General features: G+C 39.1%; 4 protein-coding genes across 4 annotated transcripts in view; 3 read left to right on the top strand and 1 right to left on the bottom strand.

Moving 5' to 3' along the window:
• Nucleotides 1–972: 972 nt before the first annotated feature.
• On the top strand, nucleotides 973–16,167 carry LOC134663114 (sulfite oxidase, mitochondrial). The gene is made up of 10 exons (XM_063519448.1): nucleotides 973–1,135; nucleotides 2,009–2,156; nucleotides 3,840–4,018; nucleotides 4,635–4,788; nucleotides 5,394–5,583; nucleotides 10,394–10,528; nucleotides 11,759–11,951; nucleotides 13,175–13,375; nucleotides 15,263–15,426; nucleotides 16,017–16,167. The coding sequence occupies exons 1-10, from the start codon at nucleotides 982–984 to the stop codon at nucleotides 16,140–16,142; spliced, it is 1,644 nt and encodes a 547-aa protein (XP_063375518.1). The 5' UTR covers nucleotides 973–981; the 3' UTR covers nucleotides 16,143–16,167.
• A 1,144-nt stretch (nucleotides 16,168–17,311) lies between these two features.
• Nucleotides 17,312–18,596, top strand: LOC134647496 (gamma-butyrobetaine dioxygenase). Its single transcript, XM_063501846.1, has one exon. It carries the CDS (start codon nucleotides 17,312–17,314, stop codon nucleotides 18,545–18,547), a length of 1,236 nt encoding a protein of 411 aa, XP_063357916.1. The 3' UTR covers nucleotides 18,548–18,596.
• A 30-nt stretch (nucleotides 18,597–18,626) lies between these two features.
• LOC134663053 (mitotic spindle assembly checkpoint protein MAD2B) lies at nucleotides 18,627–19,436 on the bottom strand. The gene has a single exon (XM_063519345.1). The coding sequence runs from the start codon at nucleotides 19,396–19,398 to the stop codon at nucleotides 18,769–18,771; it is 630 nt and encodes a 209-aa protein (XP_063375415.1). The 5' UTR covers nucleotides 19,399–19,436; the 3' UTR covers nucleotides 18,627–18,768.
• A 3,531-nt stretch (nucleotides 19,437–22,967) lies between these two features.
• LOC134647495 (tripeptidyl-peptidase 2) overlaps nucleotides 22,968–26,449 on the top strand; it is a 39,707-nt gene continuing 36,225 nt past the window's right edge. The window contains 1 exon segment of the mRNA XM_063501845.1: nucleotides 22,968–23,347. Within this exon segment, the coding sequence (XP_063357915.1) occupies nucleotides 23,200–23,347 (148 nt within the window). The 5' untranslated portion in view covers nucleotides 22,968–23,199.

The raw sequence follows: 26,449 nt of genomic DNA, 5'->3' as shown, positions 1-26,449 counted from the left end.
CCTTTGCTTTTGGGTGCTAGCACTTGTGTTAGACAAAGATAGTATGATTCTCTCTGTCTATGTTTGAAATCAAACAGACCTTTGACACACTATATAACATTTTTTAAATACGCCTTTGTGCTGTCACCTTCCTTGACAAAGGATACGCATCCAGGCCATAATTGTAAAAAAAAATCACGCTGTCAGCCGTCAGTGTCAAAACTGTCAAAATCACTACTATCAAATCAAGGTCAGAGGAATGCCGAGAAAATTAATCGAAAAAACAGATGTTTGTGACGATTTCCCCGATAATACAGTTATAATATAATCATTACGATAAGGCCTGCTACAGTAGGGAGTAACTCAATGATGTAATACATGCTGTCAGCATGGCTCTGAAAACAGTTGTGTTTCGGTAAGTTGTTCGCAGTTTCGCGGAATAAATTAAGTTTCATATTTAACTTAATATAACGGTGATGTTATACTTAATGTTACCTATTACTAACGTTTATTTGTCTATCTATATTTCGATGCGGTCAGAGAAAGAAAGGCACAGGAAAACTGGGTTAAAAAAACTGATTGCTTTATGGGTTAAGTTCGAAATAGGTAGCCTATTTTTGTGTTATTTTACATTTTGTTTAATTCAAATCATTGAGCCTAATAAAACGAATATGTTAATAGAGTCTGTGCGGAAAGAGAAGAGTCACGGAATGTTACAGAGCCCATACATTCTATGACTATGACTACACAGTAATACTCATAGAACGTATGGGCATATATGTAATGTATAGGTCTACAGTCATTCGATTTACATATGTATGCAAAACTTTAGCTCAATCAGAAATCAGGAAGTGGGTAAAATTTAGCTTCCAAGACCCAGACTAAACTGACCCACACTAACTGTTAGTTAGTGTGGGTCAAAACCCACACTAACAAACATACATACTAACAGGGTGAGTTAAATAAATAAAAACTTGTAAAAATGGTGTCTGTTTTAGATTCATGCAACAAAAAACTGCAACGAAACTAGTAAATTATGCTCCAATAATATTGCAGTGTGTAAAATACCACAGTCATAGCGAAGAGAGGCGAGGCTTCAGAAAAAAACTTGCTGTAGTGTTATTTGGATCTGTACTTGTCGGAAAATCTTTAGCTGGTAAGTTTTATATGACTTTTTATACAAAAAAGAATTGGATTACCTACTAGTGTTACTTGTGCCTAATACAGCAAGAATAATTATACAAATAATACCTACAGTATCAAGATAAAAATTATGCTAATCAAAAAAAATTGTTATAGAACGGGATGTTTTTGTTGATACAAAAAAATATGACCCATTAGTAAGTTTCTATTCAAAACCAAACGTAACTGTAAAATCTGATTACTTAGGTAGCTATAAATTTATTTCCAAATGTGACAAATAACTAAAATATTCTGCAAATTCAATTGCAAACCACACAAACATCTAATACTTGTATATAACATAAATAAAATAAATTTTATCTTATCTATTGTATTATTGCGACACAGCAACATGTTTACTACAACATATGTTATAACAGATAATATTATTTACAGTTATAGATTGAATATGAACGTATTTATGATTGAAGATTAGCTGATGGGAGTAATTTAAGTCACTTTCATGCCAAATATAGCTCTTACATAAGAAGTTAAACCTTACGAAAATTAGTCCAATATTTTTTTTACCATTAGCAAAAAATGAAAATGTGAATTTAATTTATTTACTGTCTATACTAAAGATTTATAATAGTAATAATAATTTAGACTAAACTGAGTCTTTAAACCTACAGAACTTGACATGTTTTTTAGATCATACCCAAAATCAATATGTACTGTTTATTATTTTATTATGTTTCATAATTATTAAATTGCTAAAATAATTGTAAATTTTTACAATGAGCCCACAATTGGCAGCTTCTACTCTTCATCGTTTTAAATGTTCTTCAATAATGAGCTAAAATATGGTTCTACCATTTCAAAAATTCAAATCCACATTATGTTTCAGAGGAAGTCATTAAATCAGAAAATAACATCAGCGAAAAGCCTGCAACTAAAGATAGCAATGAGGATAAAGATGGAGTCACTGAGGCAGGGGCTAAGCAACCAGGATTACCCGTGTACAGTGCAGAAGAAGTCAGCAAGCATGATTCCACGTTAGTACATTATAAATAAATAAATATTATAGGACATTCTTACACAGATTGACTAAGGCTGCTTACAGACGAGCGACAGTACGCGACACACTGTCGGCGACGTTCGCTGACGACCGCCTGCGACGGCTATCGGCGACGGTCGGCGACGGTCGGTGATAGCTGTCGCGGCGTCGCTCTTGTGTTACAGCACGCAGTTGTCGATGTGTAGTTCAAGAGATAGCACGTATTTTCTTTAAACAATAATGCATCAGCATCAAAATCGTCATTACTCATTTTGAAAAAGAAAATACGTGCTCTTTCTTGAACTACACATCGAAGACTGCGTGCTGTGACACAAGAGCGACGCCGCGACAGCTATCACCGACCGTCTGCGACAGTGGCCGACCGTCGCCGACAGTCACCGACCGTCGCCGATAGCCGTCGCAGGCGGTCGTCAGCGACCGTCGCCGACAGTGTGTCGCGTACTGTCGCTCGTCTGTAAGCAGCCTTCGTCCCACAGTAAGCTCAAGAAGGCTTGTGTTGTGGGTACTCAGACAACGATAAATATAATATACAAATACATAAATACATAGAAAACACCCAAGACTCAGGAACAAATATCTGTGCTCATCACACAAATAAATGCCCTTACCGGGATTCAAACCCAGAACCGCGGCTTCACAGGCAGGGTCACTACCCACTAGGCCAGACCAGTCGTCGTCGATTATAATGTTAATATATGTTAAATAATAAATCAAATGGGACTTAATGGCTTATAAAATTTTAAGTTAAATTAGCTCCAGGCGCAACATTGTATTCCAGTAGTTTCATTGATCAATTCGTAACCTGATTTTTTTACTTTCGCGCTATAGTAAAAAATCACGAACATACCTAGGTCTAAAACGCGCCTTCAAAAGTCGTAACTATTTCTGCACAAAAGCTAAAAATATGAAAATTCTAAGGATGCCCAATTTTATTTTTGATCGAACTCATCGATAACTTTTTTTTAAACTTACCTAAAAAAAAATTAAATTCAAAAACATGATATCCGCGATCCCTGGCAAGCACATCCCTCTCGCTCACGCTTATGCTCAGTGAGAGTGAGAGAAGAACCGGAACCCACGTGGCCTTAAGTCCCAGTTTAGTAGATACTAATGTGTTTAAACCTTTTAACAGTTTTAACCACCACGACTATTTTATCCTCTAGCCGCCCAGAGACCTATAAAAAGGTCTCCTGTTCCATTCTAATTTGAACTTTGTGTTGACAAAATAAAATTTCATTTTGCTTGGCAAGGTTTGACGTATGGGCGGCTAGAGGTTATATAACACGCAATAAGTAAGTACTAAACCTTACTAGAATGTATTAAGGTTCACTTTATACTGTAAACTCGGTCGTCGCTTTGTGGCCGACCCTAAATTTCATGATAACATTCCAATTGTTTACTTTGATTTTTTTTTCTGTATCATGATTATTGGCTTTATGGCGTAATCAACACTATCTAACTAAATTACCATGAAACTTACTTACCTTAGTAAATTAGGTAACATAAACTGGTAGGTCACTTATATGTTTTTACAAATCTACAGAGCAACAAGACAGCATTTACACTAACGTAAGTTCTTCGGACGAAACCTTCGCATAATTAGGATAGAACTTCACTTACAGGTAAGTTCGTTTAATCTCTAATTATAATATATTTTCAGTGACAGCTTTTGGGTGACGTACAAACACGGCGTATATGACGTCACGTCGTTCCTCCCCTCCCATCCGGGCGGGGAGCAGATCCTGAACGCAGCCGGTCTTAGTATAGAACCGTTCTGGAACGTCTATGGGATGCATAAAACTAAGGAGATATATACTCTGCTCGAGTCGTATAGGATAGGTAAGCTATGATCAGCATTTTTTTATGATACGTTGGCAATATTGAAAGTAGTTATAATGGGCCACTTACGCAGTGAAAGAAAACATTACTTACCTCTAGCCATACCACGAGTTGACACTCGACGTTTACGTCAGCGACTGCTAAAACTCGATCGCAGTCCATCTCGCTCGCGCTGATGTATTGGTGCGATAGAGATCGCATTGCAATCGAGTTCACTCAGTCGCTATTGTAAATGTCAATGCGAACTCGTAGTAGTCGTGCTAATTGTCTATGTAAGGGTGGTATTCCATCTGTCCAATATGTTTGTCCAATCTGGCGTCTCACTCTCTCTCTCAAGCAAAATATGAGAAACACACATTGGACAGGTGGAATACCAACCTAATGAACCTAATATAACAGAATAAATAATAGTACTAAGTACAGAAGACTCACTCTCTAACAAAACGCGTCTGTTACGATCAGCACAGATATGGCCGCTAGGTGGCGACAGCGCCACGCGCGGCTTATGGCTTTCCCCAAAATTGGGGCGGAACGGATGTACTTTTAGCTACCTGTAGCAAAGCGACGAAATCGCGGAGTGAGACACGCCTGCTAATATAACCTACCTGTTTCCCAGGTAATCTTCGAGACGAAGACGTAGTGGACCACTCGGACGACGAGATGTGGGTAAAGGAGCCAGTGCGGGACCGCAGACTCGTCATCAAGACAGCCAAGCCGTTCAACGCCGAGATACCCATGAAACTGCAAGTGGAAAACTTCGACACACCCAAGTATGACTTCTCGTGCCTACAACTAGGGAACAAATGAAAGAATTTTATTGAATATCTTTTGATTTGTATATTTAAGTAGTCGCACAACTACTTATAATATGGTCAGGACGTTAGCCGCGTAAGCTCAAGACGCCGGTTCGATTCCGGCCTCGGCCACCGAAAGATCATATGTACTTTATTTCATTATATGTATGTATTATATCGCACCTTGTAGATATTTACTCGTAGGCTACACACGTGAATATTGCCGTTTTTAATTTAGTTTTCTTATCTCCACACTTTATTATTAACTTTGTATAATAGATTTCAATCTTGATTTATAATGTTCTTTGTGTACGCCTTTCGTAACTGCGAATGTGTATGTTATGCGAATGGTAATAAATTAAAACTAAAATATTTGTCTAAAACATTTTCACTGTTATAATGCCCGAAAATTTTAATATAATTTTGTACTATGTTTTTACAAATGAACGGCGTTATTCATAAACGGCTGCTATCTTAATCAATTGATGATCGTCATTTGTCCCTATCTGTCGTTATGCCATAGCGAAGGACAAACGTCGAACTTAGCAGACGACTTTGCTCATTACTCGTTTTGTCGCCAGCGAACTATTCTACGTCCGTCAACACATGCCGGTACCCGAAGTGGAGGCCGAGACGCACACACTCCGCATCAACATCGCGGGCCGCGACAGTTCAGTGACGTTCACACTACAAGACCTGGCCAAGTTCCGGCAGGCGAGCGTGCGGGCCGCGCTTATGTGCGCGGGGAATAGGCGAAGCGAAATGAATAAGGTTTCTTTCTCTTTCGACTTGATTTTTCGTGTACCTATAATTTTCTTTCGAGCATGCTCGGCTCCCGGCTATTCTGAACAGTAATTGAGAGGGGGAAAGTGAACGTATCATGCGCGATAAAGAGGGACAAGATGATTTGTGACGCGACAGTTCAGTGAGGTTCACACTACAAGACCTGGCCAAGTTCCGGCAGGCGAGCGTGCGGGCCGCGCTTATGTGCGCGGGGAATAGGCGAAGCGAGATGAATAAGGTTTCTTTCTCTTTCGACTTGATTTTTCGTGTAAAGCCTGACCAGTAATATATGATCATTGTCAAGGGGCACTGTTATTCTAATATATAGGGTGACAGTTCAGTATCCTCTTACTACAAAGATGTATCGTCCAAACTTTTAATTTGCAGTTGTTAACCTTTTCTGCAATAAGTACTCTATCTTAACGGGCACCGGAGTCTCAAGTCAGATAGGTACGTCTTAATCTTGCCCGAAGGGGTAAATTTTTCCTTTTCAATATTTATAAGGTTTACCGCTGGTCAGTTAAGAGTGTCGAGTACATATTTTAAAGTCGTGACTTGGGACTTTGGGACATATAATCACATTACTCATATTGTCTTGTTGGGGGTGTTGGGTAAATGCTGTAAATTGAAATATTTGCTTTTACGCATGTTTTGTTCCAGGTCTATCACAAAAATGGCTTTATGTAAGCAGTTGCATTTGTGTATTATACTAATTAATAATTAGTGCTAAAATTTTCTAACTAGAGAATGGATATAAAAGTAACCGCGAGTAATATAGTTTTTTTATATTGTTTGTATTTTTGTTTGTTTTACTTTTTAGCTGTTTTTTTTTTCCTTCTTTTCAATAATTATTCTTATTATGCACGTACTCTGCGCTTATCAGTTTATTTCTAGAGTTAAACCAAGATAACTATGCAGCGATTTTGATAGCATAGACTCTGACAATTTATGTTATCAAAATCGCTGCAGAGTTATCTTGGTCTAACTCTATATCTTAACTAAAAACACAATGTTCTGTGAAAACAAAACATAAAGCACAATTAAACCAGTAACGCCCGCAGTTATATTTTGCATGTCTTTGCTTTTGTATGAAGATGTCGTCAACCCCACAGCGGCATACTCCATACTCCCGGTCCGCTCCTGCGCGCCGCTGCTTGGCACCACGGCCGCCATGCGCGCGGCTGAGTGCGTCTCCATTACACTAACCAACCATCGAGAGACTGTCAATATTATAGCAATCTATAGGCCACCTAAAATAAACAAACAGCATAAACTAACACAATTTTTTGCAGAGCTCCGAGCACTACTTAATAGCATACCTCAAAACACAAAAGCAGTGCTCTGTGGGGACATTAATATTAACTTATTAAATATTAATGATAAAACAGTATCTACATACGAAACTATTTTATGTGAATATGGCTTTACCAGATGTATATCTCAAGTTACACGGAGAGAAGTCTTAATGGGAAACTTAGTAGAATCCTGCCTAGACCACATTTATCTAAGAGCACCTTTAGCATCTATCAACTCGGCTGTTATTCAACACAAACTATCGGACCACTATTATGTATCGATTGCAGTGGAGTGGAGACACACACGCGATGGTGTTGGCGACGGCGGGCGAAGCACGGCCGCAACCGTTCCCAACCAAGAAGAGCCCCGCGCGCGCGTAAGGCGCGCTCGCGGCGGCGTGCCTGCTTCCCCCGCCACCGCTACGCGGCTTGTATTAGATAATAGATTAGTAAGAGAAAAATTACTTGCAACTGATTTTAATAGCCTTATGTTAATAGACTGCCCTATTAAACTGTACGAAGCTTTTAGGCAACTATTTGAAAATATTTACAATGAATGTTATAATAAGCAGGTTATAATAAATAATAGTAATAGGAATAATAAATCTTGGATAACCGGCAACTTAAAGAAGATGATAGCTGAGCGAGATAGATTATTTCATATGTGGAGCATGGATCCAAAAAACATGTTAAAAAGGCTAGAATATACTAAATATCGAAACAAGTGCAATAAAGCTATACGAAAAAGCAAGAATGATAATGATAAGCAGAGTATTTTAGCCTGTAATAAAAATATTAAAAAAATATGGGATAGGATTAATATTATGATGGGAAAGGAAAAACAGTCATTAGATATTAAGATATTAACAAACATGGATGAAAGTAACGAAAAACATATATGTGATAAATTTGCAACCTCATTTATAACAGAAATAGACAATATAAAACACTCATGTAACGACATATGGATGACTAGGGAAAACTATGTACAGGAGTCCGGCATGTGTATGCGATGGCAACCGGTATCTAGTGATTATGTTAATCGAGTAATTCGAAACATGAACAGTAATAAATCACCAGGAAGCGATCTCATACGCATGTCTGACCTAAAAACAGTTGTAGATAAAATAAGCCCGATACTAGCCAAACTAATTAATTTATCAGTTAATCAACAAAAGTTTCCTACAAAACTAAAACAGGCAATAGTGCGTCCTATCCATAAGAAAGGCAGTTTTAAAAATTATTCTAATTTCAGACCCATATCTATACTATCTAGTGTTGACAAAATAATAGAGAAATGTATTACCGACCGCATATCACATTATCTACAAACTAATCATATTCTAAATAGTTGTCAGCATGGATTCCAAAAACAGAGAAGTACGAATACTCTATTATCTGCCTTTACAGATGAGATTAACAATTACTTAGCAGAGAAACAGTTTGTGGTAGCTATCTTTTTTGATTTTAAAAAGGCATTTGATACCCTAGAGACCGATACCTTGCTGAAAGCTATGGAGGAGTGCGGGGTGGGGCGGCCGCTGAACCAATGGTTCCGCGACTACCTCACCATGCGGTCCTTCCGCGTGAAGGTCGGGTCGGCGCTCAGTGACGAGCAGGCCGTCCGCTGCGGAGTGCCGCAGGGCTCGGGCTGCGGGCCCCTCTGTTACCTGATGCACGTGAACAGCCTGTGCGGCGTGCTGCGCCACTGCTCCGCGCACATGTTCGCGGACGACCTGTGCGTGCTGCGCGCCGGCACCGACCTCGAGCAGACCTGCAGGCTTGTACAGGAGGACGTCGATGCCGTTGTCAAGTGGTCTCATGATAATGGAATCGTATTAAATGCCGATAAGACAAAACTTATGCTAATACATTCTCCATACTTAGCTACCACTAGAGTTAGCTAGTTACCTAAAAACGATATCCCGTCCATTTTCACACATAGTTTCCATTGTATACATAGTATTGATTCCGTAACTTGTAAATGCCAGCCCATAGAAAGAGTTATCAGTTTTACGTATCTTGGCATGAAAATCGACGAAAACTTCTCCTGGACAACTCATGTAGATTTCATTTGTAATAAATTAAGAATACTTTTAAGCATATTTTACCATCTTAGTTTTAAAGTTCCTGTTAGCACTTTGAAATGTATTTATACTTGTTTAGTAGAGTCTATTATTAGTTATGGTCTTGACTGCTATGGCCTCACGTTTAAAACTAACATAGATAAATTAGAATTGTTACAAATCCGTTTTCTAAAACTACTAGTTAATAAAAAGATAAAACACAGTTGCAAAACTGACTACAGACAATTATTTAAATTATGTAAAATTTTACCAGTGGGATTAAAACTTAAATATATGTTAGCTATAAACAGTCATGGCAGCCAAGAACACAGGGATCTAGTCAAACATAGTCATAACACCAGAGCATTAACGGCGGGCAAATATGAAGTACCTAGGGTGTATAATTATTATGGCGATAGGACACTTAAGAAACGGTTACCCTATTTACTGAATACTTTGCCCGCAGACATAGTAAAAGAACCCAAAAAAAGTAGATTAAAAAAGAGTCTTAAAATGTATCTCTTGAATACACTATAGGGGAATGTGTTGCCCTATAGAGTATTCATGACATTACCTAGTATTATAACTCCCAATGTAAGCCTATTACTTATAACATAAATTTATTTAAGTATAGAATAATGCGACTCCACAGTCAAACAAATGTAGTTTTGTGGAGCTTTGTCCTTAACAAAAAAGTTGTAACTATTGTGTAATAAATAACTAAAAATAAAATAAATACGCTTGTTCAGAAAAATGTGCCGACATAACTGCCATGTGTTGTGTGCTTATAGTTTTGCAAGAGTCACTTGTCACTGGAGCGAGAGATAATCAATCATTCATACCATACTGTATATATATTTCCTTCATTAGTACCTATTATCATAACTTCATAATTCATAAGAGATGACTATAGTTTTTTTAATTCTTCTGCTTCTGACAAAATTGGTTTGCCTGATATAGTTTACGCTGTAATATTTTTTTGATGTAAATTTTTCCAAGCGCACGCAAATAATCATAAATTAAAACGCATGACTGTCAAAATGAATGCTAGCTTATGCTACTTACGACCACCCTTTTACCGCCCCAGCTGACACACGTTACAGTATTAAAATGAACCTTAACAAATTCAAATAAAGTTTACTATTGCGTGGTGTTTAACCTTTTGAACGCCAATCGGCACATCCATTTGCCGTGCCACTGACGCTTCGGGGGTAAAATTTAGTTTTGTGAATAAATAACGCCAACCTAAAAGTGGGGTGTTTTTCAGTAGATTTTCATCAAAAAACGATCGACGTCAAATGCCGTCTTTGGCGTCGTCACGATTTTGCGTTGACGTCATATGCCATCTGTGGCGTTCAAAAGGTTAAAATAGTCGTGGCGGTCAAAAGGTGAAGAAAAGCACCAACCATGCCTAATTCCGCCGTGCTCTGCTTAAAGCAGGTGAAGCCAGTGAAAGGTCTGAGTTGGCAGGGCGGCGCCATTAGTAACGCGGTCTGGAGTGGCGTGTACTTGCGCGACGTGCTCAAACACTGCGGCGTGGATATGGAGGACACGCAAGGGAAACACATCATAGTAAGTGTAAAGAAAAGATTACCACGAGGCATTGCGTAGGTTGAACCCGCCTGTTCCTATTACTATTGCACACGCATAATAATGCTGTCCCGCTCGAACTGTAATAGGGAGTATTACTGCAATGTTTTGCCGCCAGAGTGCAGCACTAGTGACAGTAGTGACTTACGTATACCATAGACTAACATAGGTAAGTATACATACTGTACCTTAAACTGCTTTTTGACAAGTTTTCACAGACAATCAAATATGACATTGATACATCAAGGCGGTTTGTTTACAAAGGGCCTATCGGGGTATCGGGAAACGCGAAATCGAAACTCAGCTCTCTGCCTCTTTATTGCTCGAATATGCAAGAGTGATAGAGAGGTTAGATAACAAAATTTCGACTCTCTCGTTTGCGGTAGACCCTTAAATTGTGACTTGTAGGAGTGGCGCCCCCTGCGCAGAGTTTCGCGTAATATTCCCTATTGACCGTCGGCATCAATTGCGGGATAAGTTCTTTCGATTGTAACACTTTAAGGCTCATGTCCTGTCCACAAGGCTCGACAGCCCTGTCATTACAAAGGCATTATCGGTAAAATAGGGATGATGACACATGTTGAATTTTATAACAAAATCTAGTAAAATAGATAGCAAACGAACAATTTATCACAATAATGTGGATATAAAAAAAAATATTGAAAAATTACAAAATTACAGGACCTGAAAGTTTCATAATTTAAGTTTTTTTAACTTCCAAAAACGATAAAAGTAAGGGTACCATTCGATTCCTTACATTTCATCCAAAAAAATATTGTATAGCAACTATATACATAAACGCAATATTTCAGCGACAAAAACGCAATTTTCTTGTTTTGTCCATACTACAAGATGGGCGATGACGTCACGGCCTCTGGCCGTTTTGTATAGGGCGTTTCGCGAGTGAAGTGCGACTGTCGGACTTTGATTACAATTTCTGACTTTTGTGTTACTTTAATGCAATGGGTCCCATATAGACATTTGATCCTAAAAACAAACCCGATCGATTGATACCATAAAAAAAAATTAGTCATGTAGCCTATTGCTCGAAATAAATAAAATAATATTGTTTCCCATTTTTACAACAGACCAACAGATTGGAAAATGATCCATCAAAACAGTTGTATGTACATCACGAACATAATTATGATTGGTAATATATGTTTTTTTCCAAAACCAATCATTTCAATATCGAAACTAACTCACCCACAGTTCACAGGTTCTGACATAGACGCGACCGGCCACAACTTCAGCACGTCTATCCCACTCCACATGGCCGTTGACCCCAGCTCGCGTATATTACTGGCTACTCACATGAACGGCGCCGTGCTACCGCCGGACCACGGGTACCCGCTGCGCGTGGTCGTGCCCGGCGCGCCCGCGGTGCGCAGCGTCAAGTGGCTTGGTTAGTACTGTACGTCCTATAGCTGTGGACACTAACACGCGTATACTAGCTACACGCATCAACGGCTCCGTGCTGCCGCCGGACCACGGGTACCCGCTGCGGGTGGTCGTGCCCGGCGCGCCCGCGGTGCGCAGCGTCAAGTGGCTTGGTTAGTACTGTACGTCCTATAGATGTGGACACTAACACGCGTATACTAGCTACACGCATCAACGGCTCCGTGCTGCCGCCGCACCACGGGTACCCGCTGCGCGTGGTCGTGCCCGGCGCGCCCGCGGTGCGCAGCGTCAAGTGGCTTGGTTAGTACTGTACGTCCTATAGCTGTGGACACTAACACGCGTATACTAGCTACACGCATCAACGGCGCCGTGCTACCGCCGGACCACGGGTACCCGCTGCGCGTGGTCGTGCCCGGGGCGCCCGCGGTGCGCAGCGTCAAGTGGCTTGGTTAGTACTGTACATCCTATAGCTGTGGACACTAACACGCGTATACTAGCTACACGCATCAACGGCTCCGTGCTGCCGCCGGACCATGGGTACCCGCTGCGCGTGGTCGTGCCCGGCGCGCCCGCGGTGCGCAGCATCAAGTGGCTTGGTTAGTACTGTACGTCCTATAGCTGTGGACACTAACACGCGTATACTAGCTACACGCATCAACGGCTCCGTGCTGCCGCCGGACCACGGGTACCCGCTGCGCGTGGTCGTGACCGGCGCGCCCGCGGTGCGCAGCGTCAAGTGGCTTGGTTAGTACAGAACATCCTAAAACCCCTCAAGAACCCCGCCTGGCGCCAACATTGGACAGTGGCATGAGCACAGGAAGGACTTTATAAGCATAAGCAGGAGAATATCCCTGCTTGATTTCCTTCTCTTTACATAGTAGTCACAGGCTTGGACCTAATTCGGGTGGCAGAAGCCCACCATCTAAATCCCAACCCCACTACCTAAACAATTTCTTTAAGATTCCCACGTTACAGGCTGAGCCTAGTGTGGGGATCACTGTACTGTCTCTTTTGGAAATAAATACTTTTTTAATTTTTACGGCAACGTATTCTACGCTAGCGCACTAGTGTGACATTGAACTTTTTACTGTTAGGCACATTTTGGTCCACAGAAATACTTACACTCTCAGTTTGTAAACGTGTAGCCTAAAACGGTGTAGGTAACTTAGGTATACAAGTGGCAATTAGTGAGTAGTGTAACCTAATTTTAACTGTTTTCTGTTTCAGAATCCATAACGATAGGTTATGACGAGAGTTCATCTCACTGGCACAAGCAAGACTACCGCTCTTTCAACCCGTCCAAGACTTGGGAGACCGCGGACTTTGCCACCGCGCCGCCAGTTTATAGTCTACCGGTGACGTCGGCTATATGCGACCCGGCGGATGGAGATACGGTCAAGATGAAGGATGGCTGCATAGAAATTAGAGGTATCTTTCTCAATGAAAAGGTTTGGGTCGTGGTCTCACACCTATGGGGCTGGGACAAGTAAGACTACCGCGCCTTTAACCCGTTCAAGACTTGAGACCGCGGACTTTGCCATCGCACGTGTACTACCGGTGACGTCGGCTATACAGGGTGGATTTTCTTTTTGGGTCAGTGAGGGCAGCTACCAGATCCCGTGCTGCTACGAGAAACCGGTCTTAGAAGACCTTCCCTCGATTTCAAATTAATGAAGATTGGCCTTTACAGATTTTGGAAAAAACATACAGGGTGCGAGAAAAAGGTCATTTTTGACAAACTTTTTTTTTATGCCAATCGATCCCATTCCTATTGAGGATCAAAAGCTTGTATGGAAGCAAAAAAAAATTTCCGGCTAGAAAAGCCACAAATCGAGGAAAACTTTTCCCATACAATTTGTATGAAAATGAAAACTTTTATTTTTCACATTTTTTTAATTTGTGGCTTTTTAGTACATTATCGTAAGTTGACCCCTAGGAAACTATTGATACTGGATAGGAATGGAATCGATTGGCATACAAAAATAGCATCTGAAAAATAAAAGTTTTCATTTTCATACAAATTGTATTGGAAAAGTTTTCCTCAATTTGTGGCTTTTCTAGCCGGAATTTTTTTTTTGCTTCCATACAAGCTTTTGATCCTCAATAGGAATGGAATCGATTGGCATCAAAAAACAAGTTTGTCAAAAATGACCTTTTTCACGCACCCTGTATGTTTTTTCCAAAATCTGTAAAAGCCAATCTTCATTAATTTGAAATTGAGGGAAGGTCTTCTAAGACCGTTTTCTCGTAGCAGCACGGGATCTGGTAGCTGCCCTCACTGACCCAAAAAGAAAATCCACCCTGTATACGACTCGGCGGAGAGACGGTCAAGATAAAGAATGGCTGCATAGACATTAGAGGTATCAATCAATCATCTTTATTAATTGCAAAATTCAGGTCTTGGATCTCGCTGCTTGTGGTTGAGGCAAGTGATACTACCGGTATTACAAAGTAACTAGTATTTGGGCGTTTTTTTTTTGTTGTCCCCTACACTTTTTTTTTCAAATTTGGGATTTTTTATGTTATTTCTACTCAGAATCACGAGCTCTTTCTATCCTAACCTAATAGGAGAAAAAAAGTGTCCCAAGGTTTTTATTTCCATTACGTCACCATTTTTCATAGATTTTGTATGGCTATCGCGGAATGGAAAGATCGAAAAATGTATGCAAATTTTAGGGCACTTTTTTTCTCCTATTAGGATAGAAAGAGCTCGTGATTCTGAGTAGAAATAACATAAAAAATCCCAAATTTGAAAAAAGTGTAGGGGACAACAAAAAAAAACGCCCATTTGAGAGACCACCGCGGTCTTTGCCACTGGCCCCTCGTCTACTCTATCTGTGACGTCGGCTATATGCGACCCGGCGGACGAGAAACGGTTAAGATGGAGAATGGCGGGGACTTCGATATTTAAACAAGTTTACGACAGTCCGCTTGTGTACTTTATTACAATCTTTAGGGTTCCGTACCCAAAGGGTAAAAACGGGACCCTATTACTAAGACTCCGCTGTCCGTCCGTCCGTCCGTCTGTCACCAGGCTGTATCTCACGAACCGTGATAGCTAGACAGTTGAAATTTTCACAGATAATGTATTTCTGTTGCCGCTATAACAACAAATACTAAAAACAGAATAAAATAAAGATTTAAGTGGGGCTCCCATACAACAAACGTGATTTTTGACCGAAGTTAAGCAACGTCGGGCGGGGTCAGTACTTGGATGGGTGACCGTTTTTTTGCTTGCTTTGCTCTATTTTTTGTTGATGGTGCGGAACCCTCGGTGCGCGAGTCCGACTCGCACTTGGCCGGTTTTTTTCGCAGGATACGCATACTCCGGCGGCGGCGCGAAGATCCTCCGCGTGGACTTGAGCACGGACCGAGGCCAATCATGGGTGGAGGCCGAATGTACGACAAGCGACGACGCGCCGCCGTACCACTACTCCTGGGCGCTGTGGACAGCTAAACTTCCAGCTAAGAGGGGAGAGGTAAGGTCGAGGCCAAATAGATGGAGGCCGTATATGTGACCACTACTAATGGGCGCTGTGGATGGTGCTTCCCGTCCGAAAGGGGATAGGTAAGCACGGCCGGCACATAGGTGGAGGCCGAATGGGGGACGAGTAACGCGCCGCTTTACCACGAAAGCCAACCTCAATACACAAAGACTTGGTTAGATATTAGAACGAAAGTTCGCTCTATACCAGCGGTCGGCAATCTTTTAGCAGCCAAGGGCCACATAATAGTTAACGAAGGTGACGCGGGCCACACTTTGTTAATATTTATGACTTTATCAGACATTGTCGTTTGTCAATATTACATACAAAATAGCCAGGGAGGCTCGCGGGCCGCAAGTGAGAGGTTTGCGGGCCGCATGCGGCCCGCGGGCCGCTTGTTGCCGACTGCTGCTCTATACTATTGGCTGTCCTAATTGGTGGTAGGAGAAATAAATAGTAAAAATGCTCATATTCGTGAGACATTTTCATACTATTTCCCACACCCACTAGGGCGGCGCCAATCATGCACGGAGCGAATACTTTTACCGCTCACATCCCACTTTAAAAAGTATTTTTGTCACTAGATGGAGCTATGGGTGAAAGCGACCGACAGCAATTTCAACACACAGCCGGAAAAGTTCGACGACATTTGGAACATCCGGGGCATCCTCAGCAACGCCTACCACAAAATTAAGATACAAGTAGACTGAAAACCTCGCCTTATTGTTTGTCAGAAATTAACTTTTTACCTCATAGATAAGAGTTTTTTTATCATAATTAGGTAACATTAGAACATAGGTAACCATTACAACACTCAGGAAAAGTTTATTAATGCGTGTCATGCCACTTTGAACCTTGTGAAAATAAAGGGATCTAATATGACACTCGTAATAATCGACATTGTGATAAGGTTCAAAATGGTTCACTATATTATGACTAACTCAGGATACTCACCTAAAGATAATTCATAATAATTATATTATTGGTAATTCATTTTAAGCCTTGTATTAAGGAAATATTTCCTACAAACAATTTAAACTTTATTTCACAAAGTGATAGACCTCAATTTAGCGTAATATCTGACACCTTCATGCTCGTTAAATGTAAAATAAATACCATTGATAAAGACAGACAGACAACACAATATGTTTGAGAGAAGCTTTATTTGCGTCTCTTATCAGAATCGAGGGCAAGGCAGCTGTCTTTCAATATGACTGAATTTATTGCTCATACTTATAAGTACATACATATTAACTTATTATTTACTGATTAAACTGTTATCATAATAATGCAAAGCCTAATCTTAAAGTTATGTTTGAAAAATAATGGTTTAGTGGTTGTTATATTCTTGAGTACAATTTTTTTCATCTCTACGTGTACCTATATAAATATTTAGATCAATATAATTATGTTCGTTTATTTTAAGACATGGTTTTATTTAATACCTACAGGTTTGTTTTTTATATTTCAACTTATATGACAATTTAAAATGTATTTAAAAACCCCAATCACGGATAATATCCTGAATACAGTTTTCGTTGCGAATAACTTACGATATCAAATTTGTCGTCAGGAAAAGAGCTATTTTTAACTTAAGGTTAACGGCAATTAGTGTAGGTTAATAATCGTATTTCCTGACCTCGTAAAAGTACCCATATCAAAAGCCAATTCAGAATCCGTATGCCTTGTATTGTGTAACAAAACGGGTTCTGGTTCTGATACTAAACCGGATTTGCCGAGCAAAGTTCATTAAACAGTTATATACTTAGACCTTACACAATTAGGTAATTATACAATTTAATTACCTACTATCATTATGGCTTGTGTCAACCAACTTATTAATTATCTCTTATCATTTAGTATTGTACAAGACAGCAAAATGCTCGCGTTCAGACAACTGTGCACAAATAAGCTTATATCTAACGTATTAAAAAGTAGTGTTACTCAAATTCATACCCAGAACGCGCTTTTCAAACAATCTGATACGTTAAAGCTGGTTATAAGTGGCCAATCTTTACAATTTCCCTACGTGTGGCTGAGGGATAACTGCCAGTGCGAACAGTGTTTCCACCGATCGGCGAAAAGCAGGACAGTTGATTGGAGCAAATTCTACTTAAAAGTTAATGCAAAAGATGTCCAGCAGGGCGAAAATTTTGTGAAGCTTACCTGGGATGACGGGCATATATCGGAGTTTGACTTAAAGTGGCTCAAGTTCAGAAATTTTACTGCAGAGAATAAGAAAATTTATGACAGAGCCATTTATAAACCTGCCAAAATTACCTGGGAAGGTAAGGATTTCCAGAAGATCTGTTCTAAACATGATTATGATGAGATTTTAAACTCAAACCAGGCATTGTATAATTGGTTACACAGTCTATCAGTTTATGGAGTAGCTTTGATTCAAAACACACCAAATTCTGCTACAGCTATAGACAAAATTGTGGAGACCATTGGATTTACACGGAGAACACATTATGGCGTCAAATTTGTGGTGCAAAATGTCCCTAACACCAGTAATGTAGCATATCTCAACACCAATTTACAAGTTCATATTGACTTGCCATACTATGAATATTGTCCAGGAGTGAACATGTTGCACTGTTTAGAGCAAACTCAAAGTCAAGGCGGAGAGAATATTCTCTCTGACGCTCACTATGTGGCTTCATACATTAAACAAAACCATCCCGAACAATTTAAGCTTCTAACAGATGTTGAAATTGAATGGAGTGACATTGGAACCGAGGATGGTAATGAATTCTACAAACTACACAGATCTCCAGTTATTTGCTTAGATAAACATGGAGAATTAATGAGAATTAATTTCTCTGTGCCTCAGAGAGGGAATTATTTTCCAGGGCCAATAGAACTAGTTCAACCTTGGTATGAAGCGTGGGCCTTCTTTCTGAATTTCAATCATAAGTTTTCTGCTAAATTCAAGACGAAGGCTGGGGACATCTTGACTTTTGATAACATAAGGTTGCTGCATGGGCGGAATGCATATGAAGACAGCTCAAATAATGTTCGGAAATTGATTGGTGCCTATGTGGATTGGGATGAAATATACTCCCGGTGGAGATGTTTAAAAGTTAAATTGGAAAATATAGATGGTGTTTGATATGCTGTTATAGTTTTTAGTAAATTTAAACACACTTAATAACCTGTAGGTACAGAAATTTCATTTTACAATGAATTAAATGTACATTTAAATATTCCTATTATACTTTTTTCAGATATGCCACTATTATAGTAGGATTCTTTCTTTAATTTTAACATCTGAATTGTAAATGTTATACAGCAGTTGTTGTATAAAGTTTAGTTACAATAAAGTACGAGTCCTTATTTTATTTCTACATAGGTATCAATATTATAACATCTTAAATTAAATCTCCTTAATGGAATAATATTATTTATCTCCTCTGCTACCCCCTCAACTTCAACAAAAGGAAAGTCCTCCAATTCAGGATTATTTGCCAATGCAACAGCATTAGATTCATTTGTGTGTATAAATATTGAGAAGCTACAGTCATCAGGAACTAAGAACTTATCACTATTGCTGACCAAATTCAAGCAGAAGGCTCGAAGATTTTGCTCAGCTTGAATCAAATAGGCGTCGGAATTTTCATCTGACTGTTTGTGTTTCTCAAAATCGAAAACAAAATTGATCACAGGTTTGTAGTTTTCATCTGTAACGGAAAACTCCGCGCGTCTCAGTTGCTCGCTCTTCAAACATTCTGCAATATTTTTGAGGCACAGGTCGAGATATTGGTTGACTTCAGGATGTATGCACCGGTAAACAACGACGCTGTACTTCTTTCTCGTTTCGAAGACACTTTTCGGGTAGACGGAGGCGTAATACAAAATGTTGTGGAAGGCAACGGTTAGAAATTCAATCGTAATATCCACGAAACAATTATCAGTCATCGTGAAAGTGGGGTACAGTACAAGGGATAAACCAGGATCAATCATTTCACCAATCACGAATTCCCGTTCCCGCTTAAAAACATAAGCACTTTGATAAATTGAGTCGTCAGGAATATTATTTCAAATTGGTAGTTTATTTTCAACAACTTGAACGAATTCATAACATCATAAAAATACTTTAAAATAAACAACTCATAAACTTCGGAAACTTCGGTTTGGGAAATTGGGAATTGTTGAATTTGTTGATCACTTCATGACATTGACATTTTGACATAATGAAGTGACGTTTCCGGTCGAAATCACGCAGAGTACAAAAAATATAATATTATGTTCTATAGTTAGTCAAACTAATTTGTCAGTAAGAACCAGAAAAACTATACTCGTCCTTTTCTTTTGGGTGCTAGTACTAATGTAAGACAAAGATAGTATGATTCTCTCCGTCTATGTTTGAAATGGGACAGTCCGTTGACAAACTATACTTGGTCAAACCAATTTGTCAGTCAGTAAGAACCAGGAAAACTATACTCAACCTTTTCTTTTGGGTGCTATAGATGGTCAAGCAGATCTTGTCAGTATAAAAAGGCGGCAAATTTGAAAAATGTAGGCGCGAAGGGATATCGTCCCATAGAAAATTTGAATTCCGCGCCTTTATTTACTGAAAAGATCTGCAAGCCAATCTGATGAAATTGTCCGATCAAATCAGCAGGTACGGACACAAAAATGCCAATTTTCGAAGCTAGTATTGGTGATTAAATTGTGTACGTGTGGACGATAGATGAGATTGGCGCCAATTATTTCCCTGATCAAATCGATCGATTTGCCCAGCTCGTCTGTACGGATATGATGGTCGTTCTTGTCTACGTGACAGCGTGATAAAACGGTGTCCGTCACTTTCTTTCCCACGGTGTTAAACAGTGACAGTTATTTTATCACGTGGATAAAGATGGATAAAGCTATGCATAATAGGCTGGCTGGACTCTACTTATTATTACTAGTCTATTTTTTTATTCGGTAGACTAAAATGACATTTCATAGTATGAAATGACATTTTATGTTCATACTAAGAACTATCATTTCAGTCTAACGAATAAAAAAATAGACTTTATCCACGCTTATAGTGGCAACAGACTATCGGACGGGACCGCGACCTTGAGCGTCACACCCATAAGTGAGAGCGAGAAAGAGATATATGTTTCTCGCTCTCACTTATGGGTGCGGCGACGCTCCAAGGTCGCGGTCCGGTCCGATAGTCTGTTACTAGCTTTACTATCCCCGGTTTTGCATAGACTAGGGTTGCCACTCGGTTAGTATAAGTGTATAAGTATCTTATACCTTTAAACGAGCAATTCTTGTTTATTTATTTATATATATATATATATATATATATATTTCGGGGATCTCGGAAACGGCTCTAACGATTTCGATGAAATTTGCTATACGGGGGTTTTCGGGGGCGAAAAATCGATCTAGCTAGGTCTTATCTCTGGGAAAACGCGCATTTTCGAGTTTTAATGTTTTCCGAGCGAAGCTCGGTCACCCAGATATTATTAGTTTAAGTGTATAAAAAATACTCAGCTATGGTTTACACTTCCATTTGATCAGATATTATAAATTATAACCATCATCCTGGTTTCCATTGCAATATTTTTATTTTATTTCAAATGAAGTTTTCTGCTATAAAAACAATGATTCATAGTCAGGATTATAGGGCTATGCAAATAATAATTATGTATTATTTATTTCGTCTACAAACGTCTATGCTATTTATTAAAATGGTTCTTACTGTACTGTGTGGCAGGGAAGGCTGGTTGGTATTTTTATAACAAACAATAAAGCAACTTAAAAATGAAATTTATTTACCATAATTTATGTATTTTACACTACAATAACAGCACTGTAACTTTCTTCATACTGCCTTTATTTATCAGGAATAGCATCAAGCCCCTGGAAAAAGTAAAATATTATTTTATTATAAAGTATATATTATAGCCTGAAATAAATAATTTGAATTTTAATAATACTGACAAAAATGGCTTATGTGCACACTGTGTGAATGATTCTCTAATAATCTAGAGTTTGGCCTCAAGTGGCTAAAGGGTGAAATTTCATATTCTTCTTTTGGTTTTATCTTGTAATGTGTGTTTTGGTTGTGTGCTCTGCAGACATCTAGATATTTTGCGTATCAATAGGGTTGTTGACACATGTTGAATTTTATAACTAAATCTAGGTAAATAGATAGAAAATTAGCAATTTATGACAACACATTGGAAACTTTTTGAAGTGACAACTTCTTTAGCAGCACTGGGCACTTATTGAGGTGGGGAAAAAATTATAAACTCAAGACAGCGTAAGGCGATCACGTGACCGTAAGGGGCGTAAGGTTTAGATGGCCACTCATAATTTAAATGACATTTAAATCAATAAAGAAAAACTCATTGACATTTATGTTGTGGACTCCTTTTCAAGACTCTTTACCTATGTTCAAATAATTTGACGTTATCATGGCAGTATGTAAATAAACATGTCAATGAAAAAGTGTGATCTTATTTGTGAATGATAATAATATATAATAAATAAATAGAATACCTCCGCTAAACATATGTATCGTATTACCGGGCGTCGGTAACATAGTGAGGTGAGTTTTCACTTCTATCGGCACTCTCAGAGTGCAACCGTTGTTGCTTGTTTTATCAGACATTTGATCCTCAAAATAAACCTGATCGACTGATACAATTCATAAAAAAATGTCCCTATTATATTACTTGCAAACCTAAATTAATTAATATAATAAGATAATATTTACATTGACTTTGTAGGGGTTGCCAGTTAGCCTCATGTCACGCTGGTATGTGTGACGGTCCCACCTCTCCAACAGGGAGCGCCTATAATGCTGAAACATAAAAATGGCAGATTTAATTAAAACAAATTCCAGAACCCATTTCAAGATGAAGTAGTGTATTAGCAATTAATTATTCTTATTTCAAAAATAGTACTTAGTGAACTTATTCCAAAAATTGTCACATGTTCAACAGAAACAATCTACAAAAGGTGATAGGTTTTTGGTGGTTCCTATCGTTTCTTTTTAATAAATGTAACAAACTAAAAGTACAGTCCTAGTTCAATTATTATAATTTGAGTAATTGTGTGTTGATGTTGATCATACATAATATTTTGAGATGTTAACATAGGATACTGCGATATTGCTTGAATTTGAGTATGTTTTAGACAAATAGACAAATGTCAGTTAAGCTCCCCACTCCATTTTCAGTCAACCAATAACCTGGATACCTTAAAATTGAAACCAGCTTTAATGCATTTATGCGTTAGAGGGAGCAAGTGATATTGCTATCTCATTCTACCGCATGGCTGCGTCCCTTGGAGTGGCCGGCGCGGCGTTGGCCCATCGTGTAGAGGAGCCAATAAGCCCTTGCTACACGGTCGCCGACAAGCCTTCTAACCGTCTGACCTTGGTCTGTCCTTGGTCAGTTTTGGTCAAATTTTGTTGTAAACAACTGTCTACACGGTCCGGGACGGACCAAGGCCACGCGGTCTGGGGGCTTGTCGGTGACCGTGTAGCAAGGGCTTTAGCCATATCTACTGTGCGTTATTGCAGGCCAAAGTTGTGACAAAGTAATTGAAAAGTAATATTAAATAAATAAATTAGCTCAGTTACTATTTAAAATTGGTTATTGAACTGAAACTTAGTGACAAAATAGATAATCTGTGCATACGAAAATTAATCAGTGTTACCTAACAGGTTGTTTTGATGCGGTACTTACGTTGCCTACTATAAGGTTGTGGCAATGATATAGGCCCCACCCAGGCAAGCCCAGGGCTGCTGTAATAATGCAGAAACTAGGCAGAATTTCGTACCACATTTTATTGAGCCGCCCAGCAAAATATTACAGAAATATTGTGCTCGTTCGTGAAGTGACAGTAGACTGTGTGTTGCCAGTTAATTTAATTGAAACGAAAAAGAAAACTAAAGACAAACGTAAGTATACTCTGTCAAGCCATTTCCATTTTCCGTCAGTGGAAAAGAGCGAAGAATTTAAAAAATGAAGGCGCGAAGGGTTTTTGTCCCATATATAATTTGACTTTCACGCCTTTTTCGACTGACAAACTTGTTTGACCAGCTATAGAGATCAAATTTAAGTGCAGTCCAGACGAGACAATTTTTCGCCATTCTGATGAAATTGTCCGATCGAATCAGGCCGTGCGGACGCAAACGCCAATTTGATTCCCCGATCAAATCAGCAGATGCGGACACAAAAATGCCAATTTTCGAAGTTAGTATTTATGGAATGCAAATTGGTAATTAAATTGTGTACGTGTGGACGCTAGATGAGATTGGCGCCAATTATTTTCCTGATCAAATCGGTCGATTTGCCCAGCCCGTCTGGATACAGCTTTAGAGATCCACAAACATTGCAATATTTGCAATAAATCCTATGTACCTATCCTATGTACCTATCCTATGTATAAGTACTTTTTTTTTTTTTTTTTTTTTTTAATTAGTATGCAGTTTGGTCGACCTTGTGACCAGCGACTGCTCTTGTTGGGAGAAGATTGGTAACGTGGCCGTAAGGGCCACGTCACCACAACCAAGTATAAGTACTGTGAGCAAATTCCTGGGCTTTAAGCCGGCCACACACACTAGGTTATAACCGATGGTTATGCCTGCACAGTTTACTTGTGCAGGCATAACTGAACGTGTGTATGACATGACTCCTTGCCTGCGCAAGCAAAATTGAAAATATCAAAATTTATATTTTTTGCCTGTTGGTTGTGCTTGCGCACTTCGCTTGCGCAGGCATAACTGAACGTGTGTGGCTGGCAGGCTTGATAGGCTTCAGTTATCCAGTGATTGCCGATGCCGAGGGGATAGGTCGCAAGTCACTGTGCAACAATGTCGTCTCGCAAACGAAATGCAATTGTAGAGGATTTTTAGGGTTCCGTAACCAAAGGGTAAAACGGGACCCTATTACTAAGACTCCACTGTCCGTCCGTCCGTCTGTCACTAGGCTGTATCTCATGAACTATGCTAGTTAGACTGTTGAAATGTTCACAGATGATCTATTTCTGTTGCCTCTAGTACAACAAATACTAAAAAACCGGCCATGTGCGAGTCGGAGTGGGGCTCCCATGATTTTTTTTCCGTTTTTATAGATAATGGTACGGTACCCTTCGTGCGCGAGTCCCACTCGCACTTGGCCAGTTTTATTATTTTTTAAGTGTGGAGTGGATTCATGGTTTGTATGCGTGTATGGCTGACGAAATATAAACCTAATAGCGCTATTTCGTCGACGTCAACTACCGCTACCGGTGCCATGATGGTTTGAACTGAGAGTTTGTGCAGGCGTTACGTGTGTGTGCCCTATGGAACTCGGTCGTGCCTGTTGGTTTTGCTTGCACAAGCAAAACCGACACGCAAAACCTAGTGTGTGTGGCCAGCTTTACAGTTGACTCGAATCTTGGCTGGAAGTGTCATGTTGACCAATTATGTAATAAGTTGAGTAGTGCTGTCTTTGCCATTAAAAAACTGCAGCCACTCATAACGAGAAAATAATTAAAAGCTGTATACTTTTCCCATTTCCACTCCTTAATATCCTATGGTACGTTGATATGGGGAAATTCTACCGATGCCAAGCGAGTCTTAATACTCCAAAAAAGAGCTATTCGATTACTGGCAGGAGTCCAAGGCAGACATCCGTGTAAAAAACTTTTTAAACAATATCGAATCATGACGCACTACTCCTTATACATATTTCAAATATTGATGTTTGTGAGAAACAATTTAACCATGTTTAATCGCGTCGAGGTTGCGGGCAAACAGCTCCGATCCACGGGGAGACTACGCACAGTGCCGCGTCGCATGGCACTTTCAGTCAAGAATCCGAGGGTGATAGGGCCAACGTATTATGAGCGTCTACCCACAAAATTGCGAACTGAACCATCTGACGAAACATTTGAACGCCAATTGAGACTCTTTTTATTGGATAATCCATTATATTCTGTAAATGAATATATGGAAATGACATGTAATAATCCAAATTGAATGTAATTTATTTTTCTGTTGACCTGTTTATCATTTTAGTTTTCTATTGACCTGTTTTTTATTTTTTTATTTTATTTTAATTTGACGATCATTATGAGATATCCGTGCTTAGCTTAGCCATATTGACATTGTTGTTTTTATATTTTTTTATTTTATATTATTTGACATTGTTAATAATTTAGTTAATTAATCGATTGCTTATAATGGGTTTTAAATTGTGTATTGCTTGACATTTGTATAATTATAACCAATTGTTATTTTCCTACTTGACGATCATAATATAAATTCGTATAGATTAGTGTAAAATAATTTATATTGTAATTTTATATTATGAAATAAATAAATCTAAATCTAAATCTAAATCTATGCGATTTCGCTGTGTGATGTGTAAAGTATATTTCTGCATGCCAACTTTAACAGTAGAAAATAGCGTGAAATTCAAAATTCGTATGGAAGAATATATATACGAATTTTGAACTTCATCTTCCAGTACGGATATGATGGTCGTTCTTGTCTACGTGACAGCGTGATAAAACGGTGTCCGTCACTTTCTTTCCCACGGTGTTAAACAGTGACAGTTATTTTATCACGTGGATAAAGATGGATAAAGCTATCCATAATAGGCTGGCAGGAAGATCAACCCTTAGAGCGGTTTTCTATTGGCAAAGTTGGCTTGCTAGAATATGTAAAAGGGCAATTCGGGAGTACAGAACTCTTTCTCTCTCAGTTTATTCTAGGAAATGATTATATTCTATTCTATTTACCACTACTTTCATGTACAACAGATTTTGAACAGATTAATGTATTCTAACTAGCTTGACGGATAACTGAATATCTAAGACTTCCTGTTATATTTTATATATCAATACAATAAGAATACAGACGGTGGCAAAGAGCCCTGGTAGCTGAGAGTGACAAGCCATTATTACGGAAAAAAACTAGCTATTGCTCTTACATTTCCATTAACCAAGTAATGCGCCCACCACAATCCATAGCCAGGCAAAGCTAAAGAACCAACAATTATAAAATAAGCTGGAA

This window comes from Cydia amplana, chromosome 4 (genome assembly GCF_948474715.1).
Source record: "Cydia amplana chromosome 4, ilCydAmpl1.1, whole genome shotgun sequence".
NCBI classification, from domain to species: Eukaryota; Metazoa; Arthropoda; class Insecta; order Lepidoptera; family Tortricidae; genus Cydia; species Cydia amplana.
Note: the sequence above shows the minus strand (reverse complement) of the source record. Positions and strands in the feature narration are given on the sequence as shown.

Excerpts from the sequence above, each read along its gene's own strand:
- LOC134663053 (XM_063519345.1), bottom strand. The coding sequence starts at position 19,398 with ATGATTGATCCTGGTTTATCCCTTGTACTGTACCCCACTTTCACGATG.
- LOC134663114 (XM_063519448.1), top strand. The coding sequence starts at position 982 with ATGCAACAAAAAACTGCAACGAAACTAGTAAATTATGCTCCAATAATA. Across the intron at positions 4,789-5,393 it reads GAAAACTTCGACACACCCAA|CGAACTATTCTACGTCCGTC; the intron begins GTATGACTTCTC and ends TTTTGTCGCCAG. Across the intron at positions 10,529-11,758 it reads CGCAAGGGAAACACATCATA|TTCACAGGTTCTGACATAGA; the intron begins GTAAGTGTAAAG and ends ACTCACCCACAG.
- LOC134647496 (XM_063501846.1), top strand. The coding sequence starts at position 17,312 with ATGCTCGCGTTCAGACAACTGTGCACAAATAAGCTTATATCTAACGTA.